The following is an 18,443-nucleotide window of genomic DNA, read 5'->3' on the forward strand; positions in this document are numbered from 1 at the left end:
ACCTCCCCCCCGCCAGCCCCACAAGAACACCTTCTCCTGGCTCACATACACACATTCACTCTCATGTATGCACTCACACTGGCATGCACACACACACACACACACACACACACACACTTATCATGCTCATACACACACTTACATACATACACCATTCTCTCTCTCTCTCTCTCTCTCTCTCTCTCTGTCACACACACACACACACACACACACACACACACACACAGGTTCATATTCTCACCCATGCACTCACACACTGGCTTACACATAAGCACTCTTGTCTGTGTAACACACACACAGCTCCTGACCAGACTGCCCCCCCTTCCTTTTGGGGATCCTGAAGCCATCTCCCATCACTAACTGTGACTCTCTCCCCAGGCTCAAGTCTGGAAGTGACAGAACCCCAGAAACCAGGCCCTTGGAATTCACACATGGAGGCCTGTGTGCACACGCACGCTAACACACACACACACACACACACACACACACACACACACACACACACACACACACACACTCATGTGCTTCCCAGTAGGCCTCCAGGAGCCCAGGGCCACCCTCTCTCGTGCTGTCAGAGGTGCCCCTGCTCTCTGGGTCCTTCCTCCTGTCACAGGATAGAACAGCCTCTCCGACTTGGCTGTGATGACACTTGTCAGCGGTGCCCCAGAGTTTTACTTAAGCCAACAAATGACTCCCCTTCCCATCAGTGCTCCAAGCAGGCCCCTAATTAGTGACTTGGCTAATCGCTGCGCCTCTGGGATCTTTAGTCCTGACAGTGCCAGCACTGCTTCTCATGTCCCTGTCACTGTCACGCGTGCCTTCAGGCACCGCTGGGACCCAGGGCTGGGATTGTGAACACCCCTCCCTGCCATGTTTATCCTACATTGTCTCCTTGTGTGCCACCAACCTCAGACAGGTCTAAGTTTATAAATGTGGATTCAAAATAAGGATTTTTTTTTTTTTTTTTTTTTTTTTAGTGAGAGCAGTAGTGCTCAGTGAGCCTAGATGAGAAGGTGTCCAAGACACAGATCCATGCTTTAAAGACACAGCCCATCAGGTTGGGGGCTCATTCTGGAAAGAGTCCAAGTCTCACTGGGCAGTGCCCGGTCCCAGCGTGACTGAACCAGCTGCTCTGTCCTAGCAGGCCGGGTGCCAGTCAGTGCCATGGGACATGGGATTCATGCGTCTCCAGCGAGGTGTTGCCTCTTCTACACTTCTGCCCACTTCCCTCCAGTTGTCTGGGCCCTAGAGCCTGGCACAGTCTGTGTTTCCTGACTGTGAGGGTGAACATGACCCAGGGTCTCTCCCAGGCACACAGCCTCTCCCGTCCCAGCCTGGTGATGATGGAAGTGCGTGAGGCCCAGCCTTGCCTGGCAGCTAGTCCCCAACCAGTCTCACATGTTAACTATAGGCCATATGTCAGACTCACACGCTGACTAACCCAGGCTCACAGGATAACTAGTCCTGGAGTCCCAAGCTCACACTGTAGCTAGTCTTCTGAGCCCCAGATTCATAGGATGACTAGCACTGTGTTGCAGATTGATGTGCTGACTAGTTCTAGACTCACAGGATGACCAATCTTTGATTCCCTTTTACATGTGACCAGTCCTGAGTGCCAGGCCTATATTATGACTAATGCTCAAGTCCCAGGCCCACATGATAACTAGTTCTCAAGTCCTAGACTCACAGGACCAGGTCTTGAGTTGCACATTCATAGGATAACTAGTCCTTAAGTCCCAGACTACACTATGCTTAGTCCTTGAGTCCTAGGCTCATGCTATAACTAGCTTCCAATTCTCAGGCTCACAGAGTGACTCCCAGGCTCAGAAATTAACTAATTCTTGAGTTCCATGCTCACAGGATGATTCGTCTTTGAGTGCCAGCCTCATACCCTGACTAGTCTTCGAATGCTATGTTCACAGGATGACTAGTCCTCAAGTCCTATGATCACAAGTTAACTGGTTCTTGAGTGCCATGCTTACAAGATGACTAGTCTTTGAGTTCCAGGCTCATACTACTACTAGTCTTCAAATTCCATACTCACAAGATGACTAATCCTCAAGTCATGAGATCACAAGTTAACTGGTTCTCAGATATCATGCTCATAGGAAAACTAGTCCTTGAGTCCTAGGACCACAGGTCAACTAGTTCTTGAGTGTCCTGCTCACAGAATGACTAGTTTTTGCATGCCAGCCTCACACAATGACTAGTATTCAGATCCCAGGCTCACACCAGGTCCCTGAGTCTCAGAATCAGAGGGCGACCCTGTGTGTGAGCTCACACTCACGTGATGAAGTAGTGCACGGCCCAGGCCCACACAATGACAAATGTCATGGGATGAATTTCCAGAGACGAGGCCAGCAGGGCACACGTGAAGCACAGGAGGGTGAGTGCAGTCCCCTTGGGGTGCGGTGGTGAGAGAGGGCAGGGTGGCGACAGCTGTGACAGAAGGTGCTTTGCAGTTAACTTTTGTGACTGTAGCAATTCTTGCTACATCAGCACAAAACCCGGCGCAGCTTAGTCTAAATGCCTATTTAAGCAAAGGCCGAAGTCTGTTTGAAAGGCATAAAGGGAAAAATGGTATGTTCGGAACACAAAGCTTCTAGCTAGTCATGGATGTGAAATTCATGACGCTCCCGGATGGTAAGAGCGAGGAGAGGAGCTGCATTTATTTGTTCCAGAGTGGTAGAAGTGCATCTTGGGGAATTAAGAAAAACTACAGAAAGGTGGCTATCCAGCAGAGCAAATCTCTAGCATGGATTAAGCAGAATTGTTTGGGAGGTGAAAAGCCAGTGTCGACAGGCGTTTCAAAAGAGGGAAGAATAGTGCAGGGATCTGGCTGAGGAGAGCTGGGCTCCTACTTTTGCCTGGAGCTGCCATGACAGGAAGTTCACAGGCCTCCGCCGCTCCCCTGCAGGGGTCAAGGTGCTTCACCTGTGCAAAAAGGGACCATTGAGATGTCCCAACCTGCACCTGACACCCCAGCTGGTGCCACTCGGCTTCCGGCCCTGGGCCAGCCTGGTGTGTCTCCTCAGGTAGCAGAGTTCCCTGCAGCCAGGCAAACCCAGACTCATATTGTCTAGGTCCCGGGACAAGAGGTTCATCTGCTCAAAACCTCACCTTTTGATAGAGTGGGTAAGAGACTGAGAGATAACAAGGGAGAGAGGCAGACAAGGAGATACATTTGCAGCACTACTCCAGTACCAAAGCGGCTCCCCCTGCAGGTAGGGCTGCAACTGGGGCCTTGAGTCTGGGCCCTCATGCACAGGATTGTGCGCCTTCTACCTGGTGAGTCACGACCCCACCCCCAGGTTTTCTAGCCAATTCCAGGGAGTGAGCTCTGTGCAGTGCCGCCAAGTGGCCTCCGCAGCTCAGTTTTCTACTTATTCCTCCCTTTTGAAAGGGAGAGGAGTGACAGCACAGCACCAATTCGACATTCATGGAGCTTCCCCAGTGCCTCCCTTGCTGCTCCTGTGTGGTGCCAGGGCTTACATCCAGGACTTGCTCTGAGGTGGCATTTGTAGGACTCCCAGAAGATGACTTGGCACAGCACAGGGGCCCAGCAGTGGCCCAACGGTGGCTAGCGTGTGCGGGTACCGTGCGGCACGTCTGGCCAGTGTGGCCGCTGAAATATAGCTGTGTAACTCATTCAAACTAGGGATGCTGTGAGTGGCAGCCAAAACAAAACAAGAGAAAGAAAACAACCATAAAATACCTCCTATAAGCATCACAAGCAGCTCTCACATTGAAATGGCAGCGTTTGGTTAAACAAAACACATTATTTTTTTTAAATTTCTTTACTGAAGGATTAATGGTTTACAGTAGACAGTAAAATACAATAGCTTGTACATGTGTAACATTTTTCAGTTTTCCACATAACAATTCAACCCCCACGAGGTCCTGCCTAGTGTTCTGCCATCATGTTCCAGGACCTGAACCCTTCCCCCCACCCCAGAGTCTTTTACTTTGGTGCAATACACCAACTCCCGGAAAACATATTATTTTAAAATCAGTCTCAAAAATTCTTTTTTGCCTTTTTCATGTGACTGCCAGGAAGCTGACATGTGCATCTATGGCCCACTGCCCCTGTGTATTAGAGGTCCCTATCAGCCTCAGTCCCCATCTTCCCTCGCCCTTCTAAACGCCCCCACCTGCTGGCTTCAGGTTGTGTGGGTAGAGAGCTGGGGAGCCGTGGCTCTGTCCCCATGGGATTGTCCCAGCCCACCTGGCCCTTTGTGTCGTTGGCTGAAGTCCAGCGATGTCTGGCCCAGAGGTCAGCCTCCTTGAGAGCCTGAGCTGCCAAGCCCACAGAGTAGTGTGTGGACAGAGCCACGTGGCCATGGGTAAGGTGGACGGACAGAGCGCCGTGGGGCGTCTGAGGGGCCAGCATGTGCAGCTGGTCTGAGGGAAGGCAGGTGAGGTCTCAGTTGTCATACTGGTCCTGGAGTCAGCTTGGGGCAACGCTGGCGAAGCACTTGGTCAGCTGTGACTCAGGGAATTTACTGTGTTAAGAGCATCTCTGACCGCTGCAGCGACTTGGAGCAAGGCCCTGCCAGGGTGCCCAGAGCCTCCTTGGGGACCGATCATCCCGGCTCCATCACACAGCACGCTCAGTGGCTCTGTGTGGTCAGGGCAGCTGCAGAAGCCAGTGAGGAGACTGGGGCAGAATATGGGGTTCATCAGGCTGAGTATGTGGGGGGATGCATGGTCTGCTCTCCCAGTCTCCTGCCTGCCCCGGATGCTGAAGAGAGTAACCCCCAGGACCCCCAAATCTAGGCTTCCCAAAGGGTGGGGCTTTTCTAAACTCAGCCACGTGTTAGAATGTGAGGGAACCCTTCCCCCCAGGCTAGAGGGAGGTCCTGTGTGGGCACTAGCCTGCAAACTGAGCTTGAAATCCCCAGACCCAAGTCTCCAAGCCCTCAGGCCAAAGCCGGGGACCATCAGCTTGTCCATCTGGGGCACGGAGCAGGGTGAGGACAAGGGCGAAGAGCTAAGTTACCCTCTTCATGCAGCACTGCCAAGAGGAGGCTGCAGGCCTCAGCCAGAGGGCAGAGCCCTGAGTTCCAAGACCCACTGCCTGTCCCCCCATCTGGACTCTCGGTGATAAAACAGGGCGAGAAAGTGACTTGGCACACGGGGCATCTAGATCACGTGTGTGTGGACTGGTAAAGTGAATGCTCAGCACGGGGCCAACTGACTGTTGGTGCTGGAATTCTTTTAGAGCCCAGCACGCTGCGTAGACCCCAGGCCTCTGTGCTTCAGTGCCACCAGCCACACTGGCAGACCGAAGAGGTCTTTAAATGAAATGTCTCTTTTAATAAGAAAGGAGAGCCCAGGACCACGGCCGCCACAGTGCTTACTCAGGAGAACTCACCTCTGCCGGGCCCACGCCAGTTGGCAGCCTCCGCTGTGTGCAGAAGGGAAGGGCGGCCCTGCTGGCTTCTCCGCTGGTCCCAGAGGCCCCCTCCCCCAGGACTGACCGCGCTGGTCCCCACGGGTCTCCATGCTGGGGGTAGGGTGCTCCCTCTGGAAGCTCTACCTGCATATCAGGCCAGAGCCTGAGACCCTTTGATGACAGCACTTAGGATCTCCGTTGCGTAGGCCCTGACATGGGGTGTGCATGGTGCATGGGTCTTGCCCAGGGAGAGAACTCATGGGCAGGAGGCTTCCCTCACACACACACACACACACACACCCCATGATCCTTTGTCACCAGCATCTCAGAGGGAGGCCTGGCCAGGGGCCCAGGACCCAGTGGTAGTGTTTGAAGTGCCTGAGGTTTGGGTTTTAGTCTGATGTCTTGGGAAGCCCTCCAGAGAGCAAGAGCTTTGAAATATCACAGTCAGACATGCGGTTTGGAAGATAAGTGTGGAAGAAGAAGCCTATGGAGTCTGTTAAGCCGCCACCCTCCCACCCTAGGCCTGGGCGGTCGATGAATCTTAAACTGGCCCAATGCAGGGAATTACAGCCGTCGTTGCTCAATTTCACACTCATTTCAACCCATTGTTCCAGGCTGCCCCCGTCTCTGTGTGTGTGCATGACTGTAGGTGCGTGTGCCCAGTCTGTGTGTGTGCACACATGCATGTAAGGGGCCGGGGGGCTGCATACCAGGACAGAAGGAAGACGCCCTTGCTATGACTCCCCGCCACGCAGAGGCAAGCTTGCGGCCACCGCGACGTGTGCCAGCGCAGAGAGCAGACATTTTCTCTCTCCCTTATGGGCAGTGACGGAGCAAGATAGAATGCCCGAAGACCATGACCGATTTCTCAGCAAAGATGACAGAACTGACGCTTTTTCCTCTGACTCTGCCTGTGAGCAAGTCAATCTGGAGCTTCTGTTTTTAGAATTCAGAGCTCTGGGATGGCCTGCATTCTCCCCTCCTCACTCCATCACCATCTAGCTCTGCTTCTGAGCAAATGCCCACCATTCTGTCCTTACTCTCTAGTGTCAGCTCTGGGGTGGGAGGCATGAGTGCTTATGATGAGCGGGCAGGCAAAGTACCGGGCTCGAGCCCCTGCTCCCCACCTGCAGGGGGAGACGCTTCACAAACAACGCTGTTAACAGGACAGCTTTTGAGCCCAGCCCATTACTGTCTGCTGGTACTTTGGATCTATAGCCTGGGCATTCCCTGGAGCACGTCACAATAACCAGGGGTCACAGCAATTCAGATCAGCGCCCATCTCGGCAGCATTTCAGCGTGAAAAATAGTTTTGCCTCCTGACTAGAGAAGTAATACATGGATATTGAGAAGAGGGGTTGTCATACAATATCTGGTATCTTGAAAGTCAGTGCCAAAAATAGAGAGCAGGCAAGAGACTGACTGGACTTGAGCCCTGCTCCCCACCTGCAGGGGGACGCTTCGCAAACAGTGAAGCAAGTCTGCAGCGCTCTCTCCTTCTCCCTCTCTCTCTCTCTCTCTTTTTCTCTTTCTTGTTTTCTCTCTCTCCCCCTCCCCCCTCTCCCTCGCCCTCTCTCCCTCCCCCTCCCCCTCCCCCTCTCTCCCCCTCCCCCTCTCCCTCTCCGTCTCCTTCTCCCTCTCCCTCTCCCCTCTTCCTCTCTGTCCTAAGAAAAAATGACCACCAGAAGCGGTGGATTTGTAGTACCATCACCAAGCCCCAGTGACAAACCAGGTAGCAAGAAAGATGTCAAGCAGACTCCATAGTCTCTCCTTGCATGATTTGGTGATGTCACTTGGTGCTTAGCGGAACACAGAAATGGGGTCACAAATAGCAGCTGTCTCCTCATCCACATGCCCTGAACCCATTCCCGGGTTGTTAATTATAGATTCATGTCTTTGTTTTTAAATGAATGTGTTGTTTCCCGACATGATCCTACCAGGATGTATGGGACCAGGACTCCCTGATGGATCCTTGGATGGTTTCCAGCACTGTGAGAAGCGGCCTGGTCTTGTGAACTCCTTTCTTTAAAGCCTTTCAGAGGAGGGGCCGAGAGCGCTCACTCGGCAGAGCCTGCGCTTGACCATGTGTGAGGACTTTGGTTGAAGCCCAGTGCACCGTGGATGGCAGCAGGGGAAGCTCCACAGGTGGTGGCAGGGCTGTGGTGTCTTCCCTTTCTCTCTGATTTTTTATTTATTATTATTTTTTTGCCTCCAGGCTTATCACTGGGCCTCAGTGCCTGCCCTATAAATCCACTGCTCCTGGAGGCCATTTTTCCCATTTTTTTATTGGATAAGACAGAAAGAAAAAGAAATTGAGAGGGCTAACCCAGTGTGCTATTGCCCAACCCACAAATTCCCTTTTTAATGCATTTTAAATTTTATTTATGTTTTGATAGCAGAGATTGGGAGGGGAAGGGCACATAGAGGAATAGCGCCTGCAGCACTGCTTCACCACGTGTGAAGCTTCCCCTTCACATGGTAGCGTCCCTGCTCGGCGCCGCCACCCAGCCCTACAGTTTCTCTCCTCTCCTAAGGATTTGAACCTGGGACCTCGACCTTGCAGGCAACACCTCCATCACCGAACCACTGGCCCGGCTTTTTTCCTGAAATTCCTAAAAAGAATGAAAACGTCATCCCCAGAGCTGTGAGATCACAAGTGCACAAAATCCTGGCACAAAACAACAAGAACACTTTAGGGGGTGTTTTTAGGTCAAAGGATACACACGCACACACGCGCACACACACACACACTTTATATATTTCTTTATCTATTTTGGAAACTCTGGAACAATGGAGGCTCTACACCAATTTTCACTCTCAGCAGTGATGCTTAAAGCTGTTCCTGGGAGTCGGGCGGTAGCGCGGTGGGTTAAGCGCACGTGGCGCAAAGCACAAGGACCGGCGTAAGGATCCCAGTTCGAGCCCCCGGCTCCCCACCTGCAGGGGAGTCGCTTCACAGGCGGTGAAGCAGGTCTGCAGGTGTCTATCTTTCTCTCCCCCTCTCTGTCTTCCCCTCCTCTCTCCATTTCTCTCTGTCCTATCCAACAACAACAACATCAATAACAGCAACAACAATCACTAAAACAATAAAATAACAAGGGCAACAAAAGGAAATAAATATTTTTTTAAAAAAAAACCTTTAAAAGAAAAAAAGCTGTTCCTATTCCCAAGACTTCCCATGAACAGAATTGGAGTGTTATTTCTGGGGAAAACACACACACACACACACACACACACACACACACACACCTCTTTTCTAATCTCAGAAACAAAGGAAACGTCTTAGTCTAAAAGCTCTCTGTTTCTTTAGTTATTGGTGAGGCTAAACTCTCTGCTAAACTCATGGGCATCTGTATTCATTTAAACTTTGTGTATTAGTGAGAGAGGGAGGAGACGGAGCATCACTCCTACACATGCCATGCTGTGAATCAACTTGGGGCCTCACACTTGCAAGTCCAGTGCACTAGACTCTGAGCTCCCGACTGCCCCACCCCATTTGTATTTCTTCTTTTGGTCTTTGTTATCTTTTTTTTTTTTTTTGCCTCCAGGGTTATCGCTGGAGCTCAGTGCCTGCACTATGAATCCATTGCTTCTGTGGCCATTTTTCCCATTTTTGTTGACCTTTTTATTATTGCTGTTGTTGTTGTTGAATAGGACAGAGAGAAATCGAGAGAGGAGAGGAGAGGAAGACAGAGAGGGGGAGAGACAGACAGACACCTGCAGACCTGCTTCACCGTCTGGGAAGCGACTCCCCCTGCAGGTGGGGGCCAGGGGCTCGAACCAGGATCCTTACGCCGGTTCTTGCACTTGGCACCACCTGCACTTAACCCGCTGTGCTACCACCTGGCACTTTTTATTATCCCCTTTGAAAAGGTCATGTGTGGTGTTGTCATTGATCTTTTATTTTTCTCATATCTGTTTTTGTTTATTTAATTGTTGCGCCCTGGAAGTTGATTTGGTTATCATACATATTTCTCCTTTCATTTTTCTGCTCTGACTTATATGCAGACACTTTCCCTCCTACCACTGCCCACCCCACCTTGCCACCTTGCCACCTTGCCCTCTGTGAGTGTTAGTTGCTCTCATTACATGCTTGCTCCAGGTGCCCCCTCGTGATTCATGGAGGTGTGCAGTTTGTAGAAGACATGACATTTAGACCCCCCCCCCCCGTTTGATTTTTCTCCAGGTGGGGAGGCTTGTGCCGCACTGGCACTGATAAACACTGGCACCCAATCATCCAATCATAGGCAAAGTCTTCGGGTCTGTTCCTAGACTTTTTTTTTTTTTCCAGAGCCAAAACTGTACATTTTTAAATGTGTTTCAAACACATCATAGAGACCGGTGCTATCTGAAATATTTGCTCCCCAGCAGAGCTCTTCTACGTTGATGACCTTTTTCTAATTGTGTGTGCTCTCACAGGAATTCAGAATCGCTTTGTCAGACTTCCCCAGCCGGGGGGAGAGAGACAGAGACAGAGACAGGCAGAGACAGATGTGGCAACTCTTCTTGGCAATAAACACAGTCTCCTGAGTACACTTGGGTGTCTCAAGTTATCCTCCTTATTTTTTTTTTAATTTTATTTCTTAACCTTACTTTGTTACCTGTTTTGGACAGAGATGTTGAGAGGGAAAGGGGTGACACTGCAACCCTGCTTCACTGCTTATGGACCTTCCTCCCCCGTGTAGGTTGGGGCTGGGGCCTCGAACCCGGGTCCTTACATACTGTGATATGCACCCTCAGCTAGGTGTGCCGTCACCTGTCCCCCTTATTTATTTTATTTTAAATGAGAGAGTCACAGAGGGGAAAGATAGCACAGAGAGAGAGAGAGAGACCAGAGCACTGCTCAGCTCTGGCTAACGGTGTGGGGGTTTGAACCAGGGAGTTTGGAACCGCAGGCACAGAAGTCTTTCTGCTTATCCACTATGCTGCTCTTCTTTCCTTCTTAAGTAACGCCAGACCCATAGAAAGGTTGCAAGGACAGAACAGAAAAGCTCCTACTTCTCCCTAGTGTCTTTTTTCTCTCTAGACGGAATTATTTATTGTCTTGTTCTGAGTTGGGGAATGAGCACCTCCAAGTACCCTCGTGCCTCTCAAGGACCACTACACCCCTCCAGCCAGGGCCCCACTCTCACTCTCCCAGCGGCCACGCTGGCCTCTCCCACTCACTTCCCTTCTTCATCCCTTCTTCCCTTTCGGGTCCCGAACCCCAGCCAGGAGTTTGCGCCACACTCCCTCGGGCTATGTCAGCCAGTGTCACCTTCTGTGCGCAGCAGCCTCTCATTCTGTGGGGTGGCCCCAGCCTCAGCCCACCCCGTCACTCCTGGGGGCCTCGCTCAGGCAGTGCTTTCTTGGAAGGGGGACCCCAGCACGGCACCATCCCTTCACCTTGCCCTTGAGCTGGCCACGGGGCGCCTGTCTGGTCTCTCCGCCAGGTGGGGTGACCGGCCCCGCGTGCCTCACCCACCAGCCGTCACCTCCGGTACGGGGGCTGCTGTCAGCTTCACACTTGCTGCGTGAGCGCTGACACTCCACTTACTCTGCTGCTCTGGATATCCCCGAGCTCACCCTTCAGACAGACTGTCCTTCTGTCCTTCTCGCTCATCTCTTTGTTACCTGAGCCCTTCTTTCCTTCCTGGCGTGTTTCAGGGTGACCCCACAGCCAGCTCCTTCTCCTAGGAGCCCTGCCCTTGCCGTTGGAGAAACCCAGCTCTGGGCTCCACATCCTAGGCCCCAGCACCTGGGTCCTTCCTCAAGTCCCAGCCCGTGCAGTGGAGCGTCCCAGCATCTGCCAGCCACCCCGGTGACATGCCACAGCTCAGTGCGTCCCCTCAGCAGTGTCAGCCTGGCCTGTCACACACCCCCCCCCCCGTGTAACTCCCCAAGGAGCCGCTGCTCTTCTCTTTCTGCACTGCAGCTGTGAAGCAGCCAGACAGAGGTGGGGGGCATCCCTGTGCACCTCAGTGCCCCTGGAGCTTCAGGTAGCTGAAAGGGCCAGACTTCTCTCATTCAGAGACCTTGTGGCATGGCTAGGGAGATAACTCAGCTGGTGGGGTGCAGGTCTGCGTGCCCGAGCCTCCGGTGTGATTCCTAGTGCTACATGTACCAGAGTGGCATTCTGGCTTCTCGTATTTGAATCGCTCCTCTTTCTAGCTCACAGGAAATAAAGAAAGTCTGACTTTAAAAACAGCCAACAGGCCCAGTGGCCTGGGTGTCCTGGAAGAGCTGTGTGAGGTCAGGAGGGGCCGTCAGGCGGGCTGAGGTTACCTTGAGTCAGCCGAGGCCTTGGGTTCTGGGAGCCTGGGTAGGTGCGGGGAGGGTGGGGAGGAGAAGTTGTCCTGGGTCCAGCCCTGGGGTCCCTGGCACAGTCACTGAGGCCAGCTGTCTCCCCTGGCAAGGCCGCTGCTGGGGAGGCTGTCTCCTGCCTGCCAATGGCTGCGTCCTTGGCCCCAGCAGAGCACAGCTGGCATCCAAGGTCACCCGGAGGCACCTGGCGTGCTGATAGATGGCTGAGCCCTGCACCCACATCCCCCGGCCGACTGACAGCCTGTGGCAGCCCCATCCTCAGTAGCCAGCTCGAGGGGCCAGGGAGCGGACCCCTCTCCCCGCAGCCTGATAGGAGCTGACCAAGACTAATGGGCGCCTCGCTCAGAGTCTCCTTCCCGCCGCTCCTAATGAAAAGCCGGCCCCATAGACACACCCCCGTGGAGGCATTTCTGAAATTAAATATCAGGGGGACGCGAAGCAGCCCAGTCCCACACCCGACCAATATTATCAGATGGATGTCGACCCTGATAACAGAAGAAGGATAAGTTGATGAGATTCCATTTATTAAATCAGGGCGTGCACAGGCAAACGCTAGAAGAAGAAGGGCGTGCACAGGGGGCTCGGGTGGCGGCGTGCGAGCTGCCGTGCTGTGCTGTGCAGAGCGGCCACTGCGCTTGTGGCGACCCTCTCCCTGCCGGGCTCTGGGGCACGCAGCTCCTGGTGCCCGCCGGCAGGAGCTCAGGTAACGGGAGAGGCCATCTCCACTCCGACCCAGGCCGCCTTGCCTGATGGAGCGCTGCTTTCTCTCCCTCGCTCCTCTCTACCTTCCAGTGGACTCTGCTCTCAGCTGTCAGTCCACTCATTCATCATCTTCCTCCTGAGCATCTGGGCTGACCTGCCTTCCCGGCTGCTCACCCTCCCTGCTCTGGAGTCTGGTTCCATTCCGGAGCCCTGAGGGCTGTGTGATTTGGGAAAAGGGTGTCTGATTTCCCTGGAGTTCCCTGGGTGGTTTCTTCTTTAGGATTTTCCAAAGCATCAACAGAATTCAGATGCTTACAGTTTGCGAGCAAGGCTCTTAGCTTGACTCTGCCTTGCTGCTCTGTGTGCTTGGGTGAGTCTCTTGCCCTCTCTGAGCCCAGCGTCTTTCTCCATCAACAGAAGGCAAGGGTAGCCGTGGCTGTATGTGGGACCCCGCACACTGATCCCCCAGTAGCTGCTGGTTCTCAGGATAGCCAGGCCCTTATCCACTCAGGTGTCATCGCACACACAGCCTGATTCCCACTGCTGCTGTTTGAAACGGAAGCTGCCCCCCACCCACCCACCCCACACACTCTACTACCCACCCCAGTAGCCTGGTCCCAGCCCAGATCATCAGCCAGAGAGTTACAGCTCCTCTACTGGTCGGTCAGTGAGTCTCCAAGGTCAGGGGACTTGCCTGTGTGGAGCGACTCCTTATGGGGCAGAGGACAGGTGCTGGCAGAGCCCAGAGGGTGGATTCTGTTCCAGGCCCTTCTTCAGGCTTCTGGAGTCGCCAGCAGTCCCGGGCCCTGGCCAGTCTCTGTCCCCTTCATCACATGGCACAGCCCTGCTTGTAAGGGCTCTGGTCACATCTGATCAGCCCGGTTCCAGTGGGGTGTGGGTAACTCCCTGCCCTGCACTGTGGCCTCACCCCTACTAAGGGAGCCACATCTGCAGCCATGGGAGAGGGAGAGAGTGCCCAGGGGAACAGCCCCCAGTGCTGATGTCACCTTGAGGCTGGGTGGTGGGGTTGAGGGCTTAGGGCCAAAGAATCCTGGGGCCCAGTCGAGCAAGGGATGTTGGGGGGAAGGGGGCAGGGTGTCCTGGGCCTGAGGAAGAGCAAGTAAGAGGTGAGGCTGTGTCCATGCATGGGGTCCTGGGGCCCATGTTGGGCCTGAGACTGAGGATTGGTGGGGAGGAGGGAGCTGGTGGCACGGAGGCAGGAGAACTCAGGGGAAGCTGAGTCTGCAGGCCTGAGGGCTAAAGGGGAGAGGAGGGCCTTCTAGAGGGATCACTAAGGACAACAGGGAGACAAGAGGAGTAGTCTGCTCTGGGAACCCCCTGAATTACAGGAGGAGGAGCGGAGGAGACAGGCAGCTGTGGGCCCTCCCCTCAGCGAGGCTCTGGGGATGAGAAGCTAGGAGAGCAGAGTGATGTTCCCAGCCACACAGGTGACAGCTGGTCAGCCAGTGATGATGGAGAGGCTGCGTTTCTGAGTTAGGAGAAACGAGTCCACCTTCCACTTTCACCTGAAACAGAGGGAGTAGTGTGGGCACAGTTGGAAGACCAGATGGAAGCATCTAGAATGAAGGCAGGGTAGGAGACATCCAAAGAAAAGACAGGTGCAAACCTCAAGACTGAAGGAAGGGGGCTCCTAAAGGTGGGGTCTAGAACGAAGGTGTGAGGATCTGGAGTGAAGGCGGAGGAGATCTAGAGAGAGTGCAGGTGGGTATTTGGAATGGGGATGGGAGGGTATAGAATGAAGGTGGGGTCTAGAGTGAGGGTTCAGGGGAAAGATCTAGAATGAAGGTGAGAAGGGTCTAGAATGAAGCTGAAGGATGACCTAGAATGAAGGTGAGAAGGGTCTAGAATGAAGCTGAAGAAAGATCTAGAATGAGTACAAAGCAAGATGCAGAACGAGGATGAGGGAGGCCTGGTGTGGAGGCAAGCGTGACAGAATTCTCGAGTGCAGATGGGAGAGTGAGTGGTTCTAGACGGACTTGCTGGCTTCTGTCCTGGCCGAGTGACCAGAGGGCTAGTGGGGCCCCTCACAGGAACCAAGAGAGGGGACAGGGCTCCTTGACAGCCAGTGGGAAGTTCCACAAGCTGTGGTGTGTCACAAGACTGTGCGCATAAAAGCTCCCAGGGAGTGTGAGGTTCCAGAGAATGACTTTGGAGGACAGGCCTGGGGAGTGGCAGTGATGGAGAGGGAGGGCCGATTGATGTGCCGGCCTGGGGTCTGCAGAGCAGAGAGAAGGAGTGACGGCCGCCATGCCCGTGCCCGTGCCCGTGCCCGTGCCCGTGCCCAGAGGGAGAGGGAGGGGCAGCCTCTGACACAGGGTTTGGCGGGCCGCGGGCCAGCATCGCCAGGACCAGCTCTCAGCACCATCCTTATCAGCTGGGTCACAGGACAGAGGAGGAGTGTGGTTTCAGTGTGGTTCTGGGGAGTGACCCCGGTGCCCGGGGCTCACACTGTGTCAGGCCCCACCCCAGAGAGAGAGGGAGAGGGAGAGTGACAACTCAGTACCCACTTCACCATCCATTACATCTTTCTTTCCTTCCTTCCTTCCTTCCTTCCTTCCTTCCTTCCTTCCTTCCTTCCTTCCTTCCTTTCTTTCTTTCTTTCTTTCTTTCTTTCTTTCTTTCTTTCTTTCTTTCCTTCTTATCTATTTATTTTCTTTCACTGCTCCAGGTCACTTTTTCCTCAGACAGAGACAGCAACAGAAAGACGGACAGAGAGGGAGAGATGCCCGGAGACCGGAGTTTCCTCCTGTGTCATTGCACCTCAAATCTGGACCATGAGTATAGAGTATGAAGTACAGCGAGGGGGTTCTTAGCGCCAGGAGCTCAGGGCCGGGCAACACAGAGAAGAGGCTTCTCCTGGGTCCTGGAAGGCTCTCAGCAAACCGAAGCTGCACTTAATCGCAGCATAGCTGTTCACAAAACTGACCGTGTCTCAACCTGGGCGCCCTAGAACCTGGGGGCCATGGGCGGGGCGGGGCACCAAGGGCAGATAGGATGCCCTGCTGTCTCGAGCTGACCCAAGACCTTCCCACGCCTCTGTGCCCGCCTGGCCGCTGCCCAGTCAGCACTGTCTGCGGGCAGCCGGGTGAAATTTCTGCCCGCACACCTTTGTCCGGACTCGGCCACTCCCCGTGTGCTGGGGATCCCAGAGGAGCCCAGCCCCTCAGGCCTCAGAGACGGGGCAGGCAGATGGATTTCACCCCGGCCCAGTTTCCCTTGAGCGGGAGTGCTGGCCGCTCTGTGTCATTTGTCCTCAAAACCCGTGTCACCAGGGGCCTCGGAATGGAAGGAGCAGGGACAGAGAGGGAGGGGCAAGTTTTAACATGCTTTAAGCTTAGTTTTAAGATGTATTTATTATTTATTTATGAGCCAGAGAGGACCACAGCATCAGTCTGCTACAAGCGATGCTGGGGATCGAACTCTGGACCTCATGCTTGAGAGTCCCGTGCTCCATTTCTAAGCTGTGAAAAGGAAGACAGCGTCTCAGGGTAGTTCTGGAGTGGGTGTGGGTGCTGGGTCCCAGGGGACGGGGCTGCGCCCGTTCTGAGGCAGGCCCCTCTTCCATGAAGCCCTGTAAGGCTGGAACAGACGTGGGCTCAGAGCAGCTGTGTGGCTTTTGTGCTTGTCGCCAGGGCTTCAGCATCCAAGCTGGGTGTTTCAGCTAGAGAGACACAGAGACTGATGGAGGGAGGGAGGGGACACACCACAGCACAGGTGCCTCCCCCGGTGCAGCAGGGCTGGGCGGCAGGTAGGCGCCCTCCCCGGGCGAGCGAGCTTGCTGGCCCCGGGGTCGAGTGGCCAGCCCCCGCGTGACCCCCGGACCCCCTTTCCCCGCAGGCCCCGCAGGGTGGAGCCCGTGTGCGGGAGGCTGCAGGCCCAGCTCCTTCACTGCTACCGAGCCCACGCACAGGAGGTGCTGCTGTGCTCTGACCTGGTGAAGGCCTACCAGCACTGTGTGAGTGCCGCCCACAAGGTAAGACCGCCTGCACTGACTGCCACCCGCACGCCACCCGCCTCTGTCCTGAGCCCATCGGAGTGGGAGCTCACGAGGACCCGGGTGCGAGGAGGGGCCCCAGGAAGCCGGGACAGCCCCCTGGGAAGAGCTCGGTGGTGGGGACAAGGAGGGGCAGGTGTGGCTTGTCTGAGCCATTTGGGGTCCCAGGTCACTTTGCTGCCCCCCACCCCATCCCCCACGCACACTGCTCCTTGCTCTGAAGGGTCACACCAGGGCCCCGCATCCCAGGAGGAGGCTGTCCCAGCTGTTGGGGCCAGGCCCCTCAGCCAGCCATGCTTCCCTCCACCAACCCACAGCCCCCTCCTCCTCTAGAACACCCCACCCCCAGTCCAGCAGCTGCTGCTCCTGGATGCCCCTCTCCCATCCTGACCCATGACCTCCCCAAGGAGGCTGTCTGTCCTGTTTGCTGGCTGGGGCCCAGAGAGCCGCCAGCAGAGCAGGTGGTAGAAAGGCTGGGGTCGGAGGTCACGGGGACCCTGCAGGGCCGCTTCCCTGCTGGAGGCCCCTCACTGTTCCCATCACCTCAGGCCCTGCCTCTGCCCAGCTCACACCATTCTCCCGGGACCCCACACACACACCCAGTGTACTGCGGGGCTCAGAGCCCGGGGTGGCTGTGCCAGGGAGTGGGCAGGTGCAAGACCTGGCGGGGAAGAGGGGAGAGGAGGCCCTCCCCGTGCTCTCTCCCCACACCAGTGCCAGCTCCTAAGGTTTTTGTGCAGAGTCCAAGAGAGGGCGCCACACCACAGCAATGGCGTTGCCTCTAGCGCCGTGGTCCTCCCAAGTGGGCCGTGGGTCTGGCAAAGCTCAGTGAGCTGCTTCTTGGGCTGCCCCTAACTTCTTTACCAAGGAGAAGGCCGAGGGTCCTGCGCAGACCCCTCTTCCCCGCCCTGGCTTCCTTCCTTCCCTCAGCCCTGGCAGCAGTCGGGGTCCCTGCCTCACAGAGCAGGACCTTGATCAGGGAGGAAGCAGATCGCATTAAGCCCGTGTGTTCCCGCACTCCAGCACAGCCCGCAGCAGCACTGGGCACCACTGCTCCCCCATGCCCCTGCCTTCGTGCTACCACAGCTGGCACGGGAGGCTGAGCCACGGGCAGCAACAGGGGCTGGCCCTTCACACAACCAGCGACCCTCCTCGGCCTGGGACCAGGTGCCCTCTGTACCCCATAGCAGGTGTCAGCAGCCCGATGGCCCCCGAGCTCACTCAGAATGGTTTCCAAGCAAAGCCTCAGTGCTGAAGTAGGGGGGCGAGCGGGAGGGGCCAGGAGATAGCTCACCTGGTAGAGTGCATGCTTGCCCACTGGAGCCCCCCCCCCGACTATATGGGAGCATCGTGCACAGGGGGAGCATGAGTGGTGGGGCAGGGCAGTGGGGACTCCCTGGCACACCCCCCCAAGAGAGGGGAGATCTCAGTGAAGCAAAGGGGAGCTGGGGTGCGGAGAAGGCCCTAGCGGGGGTCAGTGTGAGCTGGCCGTGCTGGCGGGCAGGGGCCGATCCCAGACCGACGGCGATGACCCCACTCAGACCCCTTCCCCTTGCAGGGCTGAGGACGCCGCCCCTTGGGGCCTGCAGCGGTGCACCAGAGTGTGGGACCAGGTGTGGGACCAGAGCCCCGGCCACCGCCTCCTGCCGGACGCCTACAGTGGCCTGTGTGCCAGGAGCGTGTGTCAGGACAGTGCGTGTGCCCCCGTCCAGACCCAATAAAGTGCTGTCGGTCCTTCACGTGGTGGCAGGGCGGTCCCTGCGGGCTGGGCGGGCCAGGGGACACAGGCGTGGGAGCCTTAATCACATCACCCGGGTGGAGGCCAGCCCTGCCCAGGCGTGGGGGACACGGACTGGGAGCTCTCCAGCAGGGACCGTGCCCCCCGGGGCCCAGGCTGAGGGAACAGAAGAGCTGGGTCAGGGCAGGAGAAGAGCAGAGGCGGCTCCCGAGTGTGTGGCCTGGTGGCTCTGCTGTGGAAACACCGGGCACAGGTGTTACTGGTTCCCCAGGCAGCGGCAGGACACA

At 55.6% G+C, this 18,443-nt stretch overlaps 1 protein-coding gene across 3 annotated transcripts in view; it reads left to right on the top strand.

The window, feature by feature from the left end:
* Positions 1 to 18,157, top strand: part of CHCHD6 (coiled-coil-helix-coiled-coil-helix domain containing 6) — a 236,273-nt gene extending 218,116 nt beyond the window's left edge. For all 3 annotated transcript variants that reach the window (XM_016189914.2, XM_060180275.1, XM_060180274.1), the window contains 2 exons: positions 16,262 to 16,397; positions 17,977 to 18,157. In XM_016189914.2, coding sequence (XP_016045400.1) covers positions 16,262 to 16,397; positions 17,977 to 17,982 — 142 coding nt within the window. In that variant the 3' untranslated portion in view covers positions 17,983 to 18,157. The remainder of the gene's footprint in view (positions 1 to 16,261; positions 16,398 to 17,976) is intronic.
* Positions 18,158 to 18,443: the final 286 nt, after the last annotated feature.

The sequence above is a fragment of the Erinaceus europaeus genome, chromosome 21 (assembly GCF_950295315.1).
Source record: "Erinaceus europaeus chromosome 21, mEriEur2.1, whole genome shotgun sequence".
NCBI lineage: Eukaryota > Metazoa > Chordata > Mammalia > Eulipotyphla > Erinaceidae > Erinaceus > Erinaceus europaeus.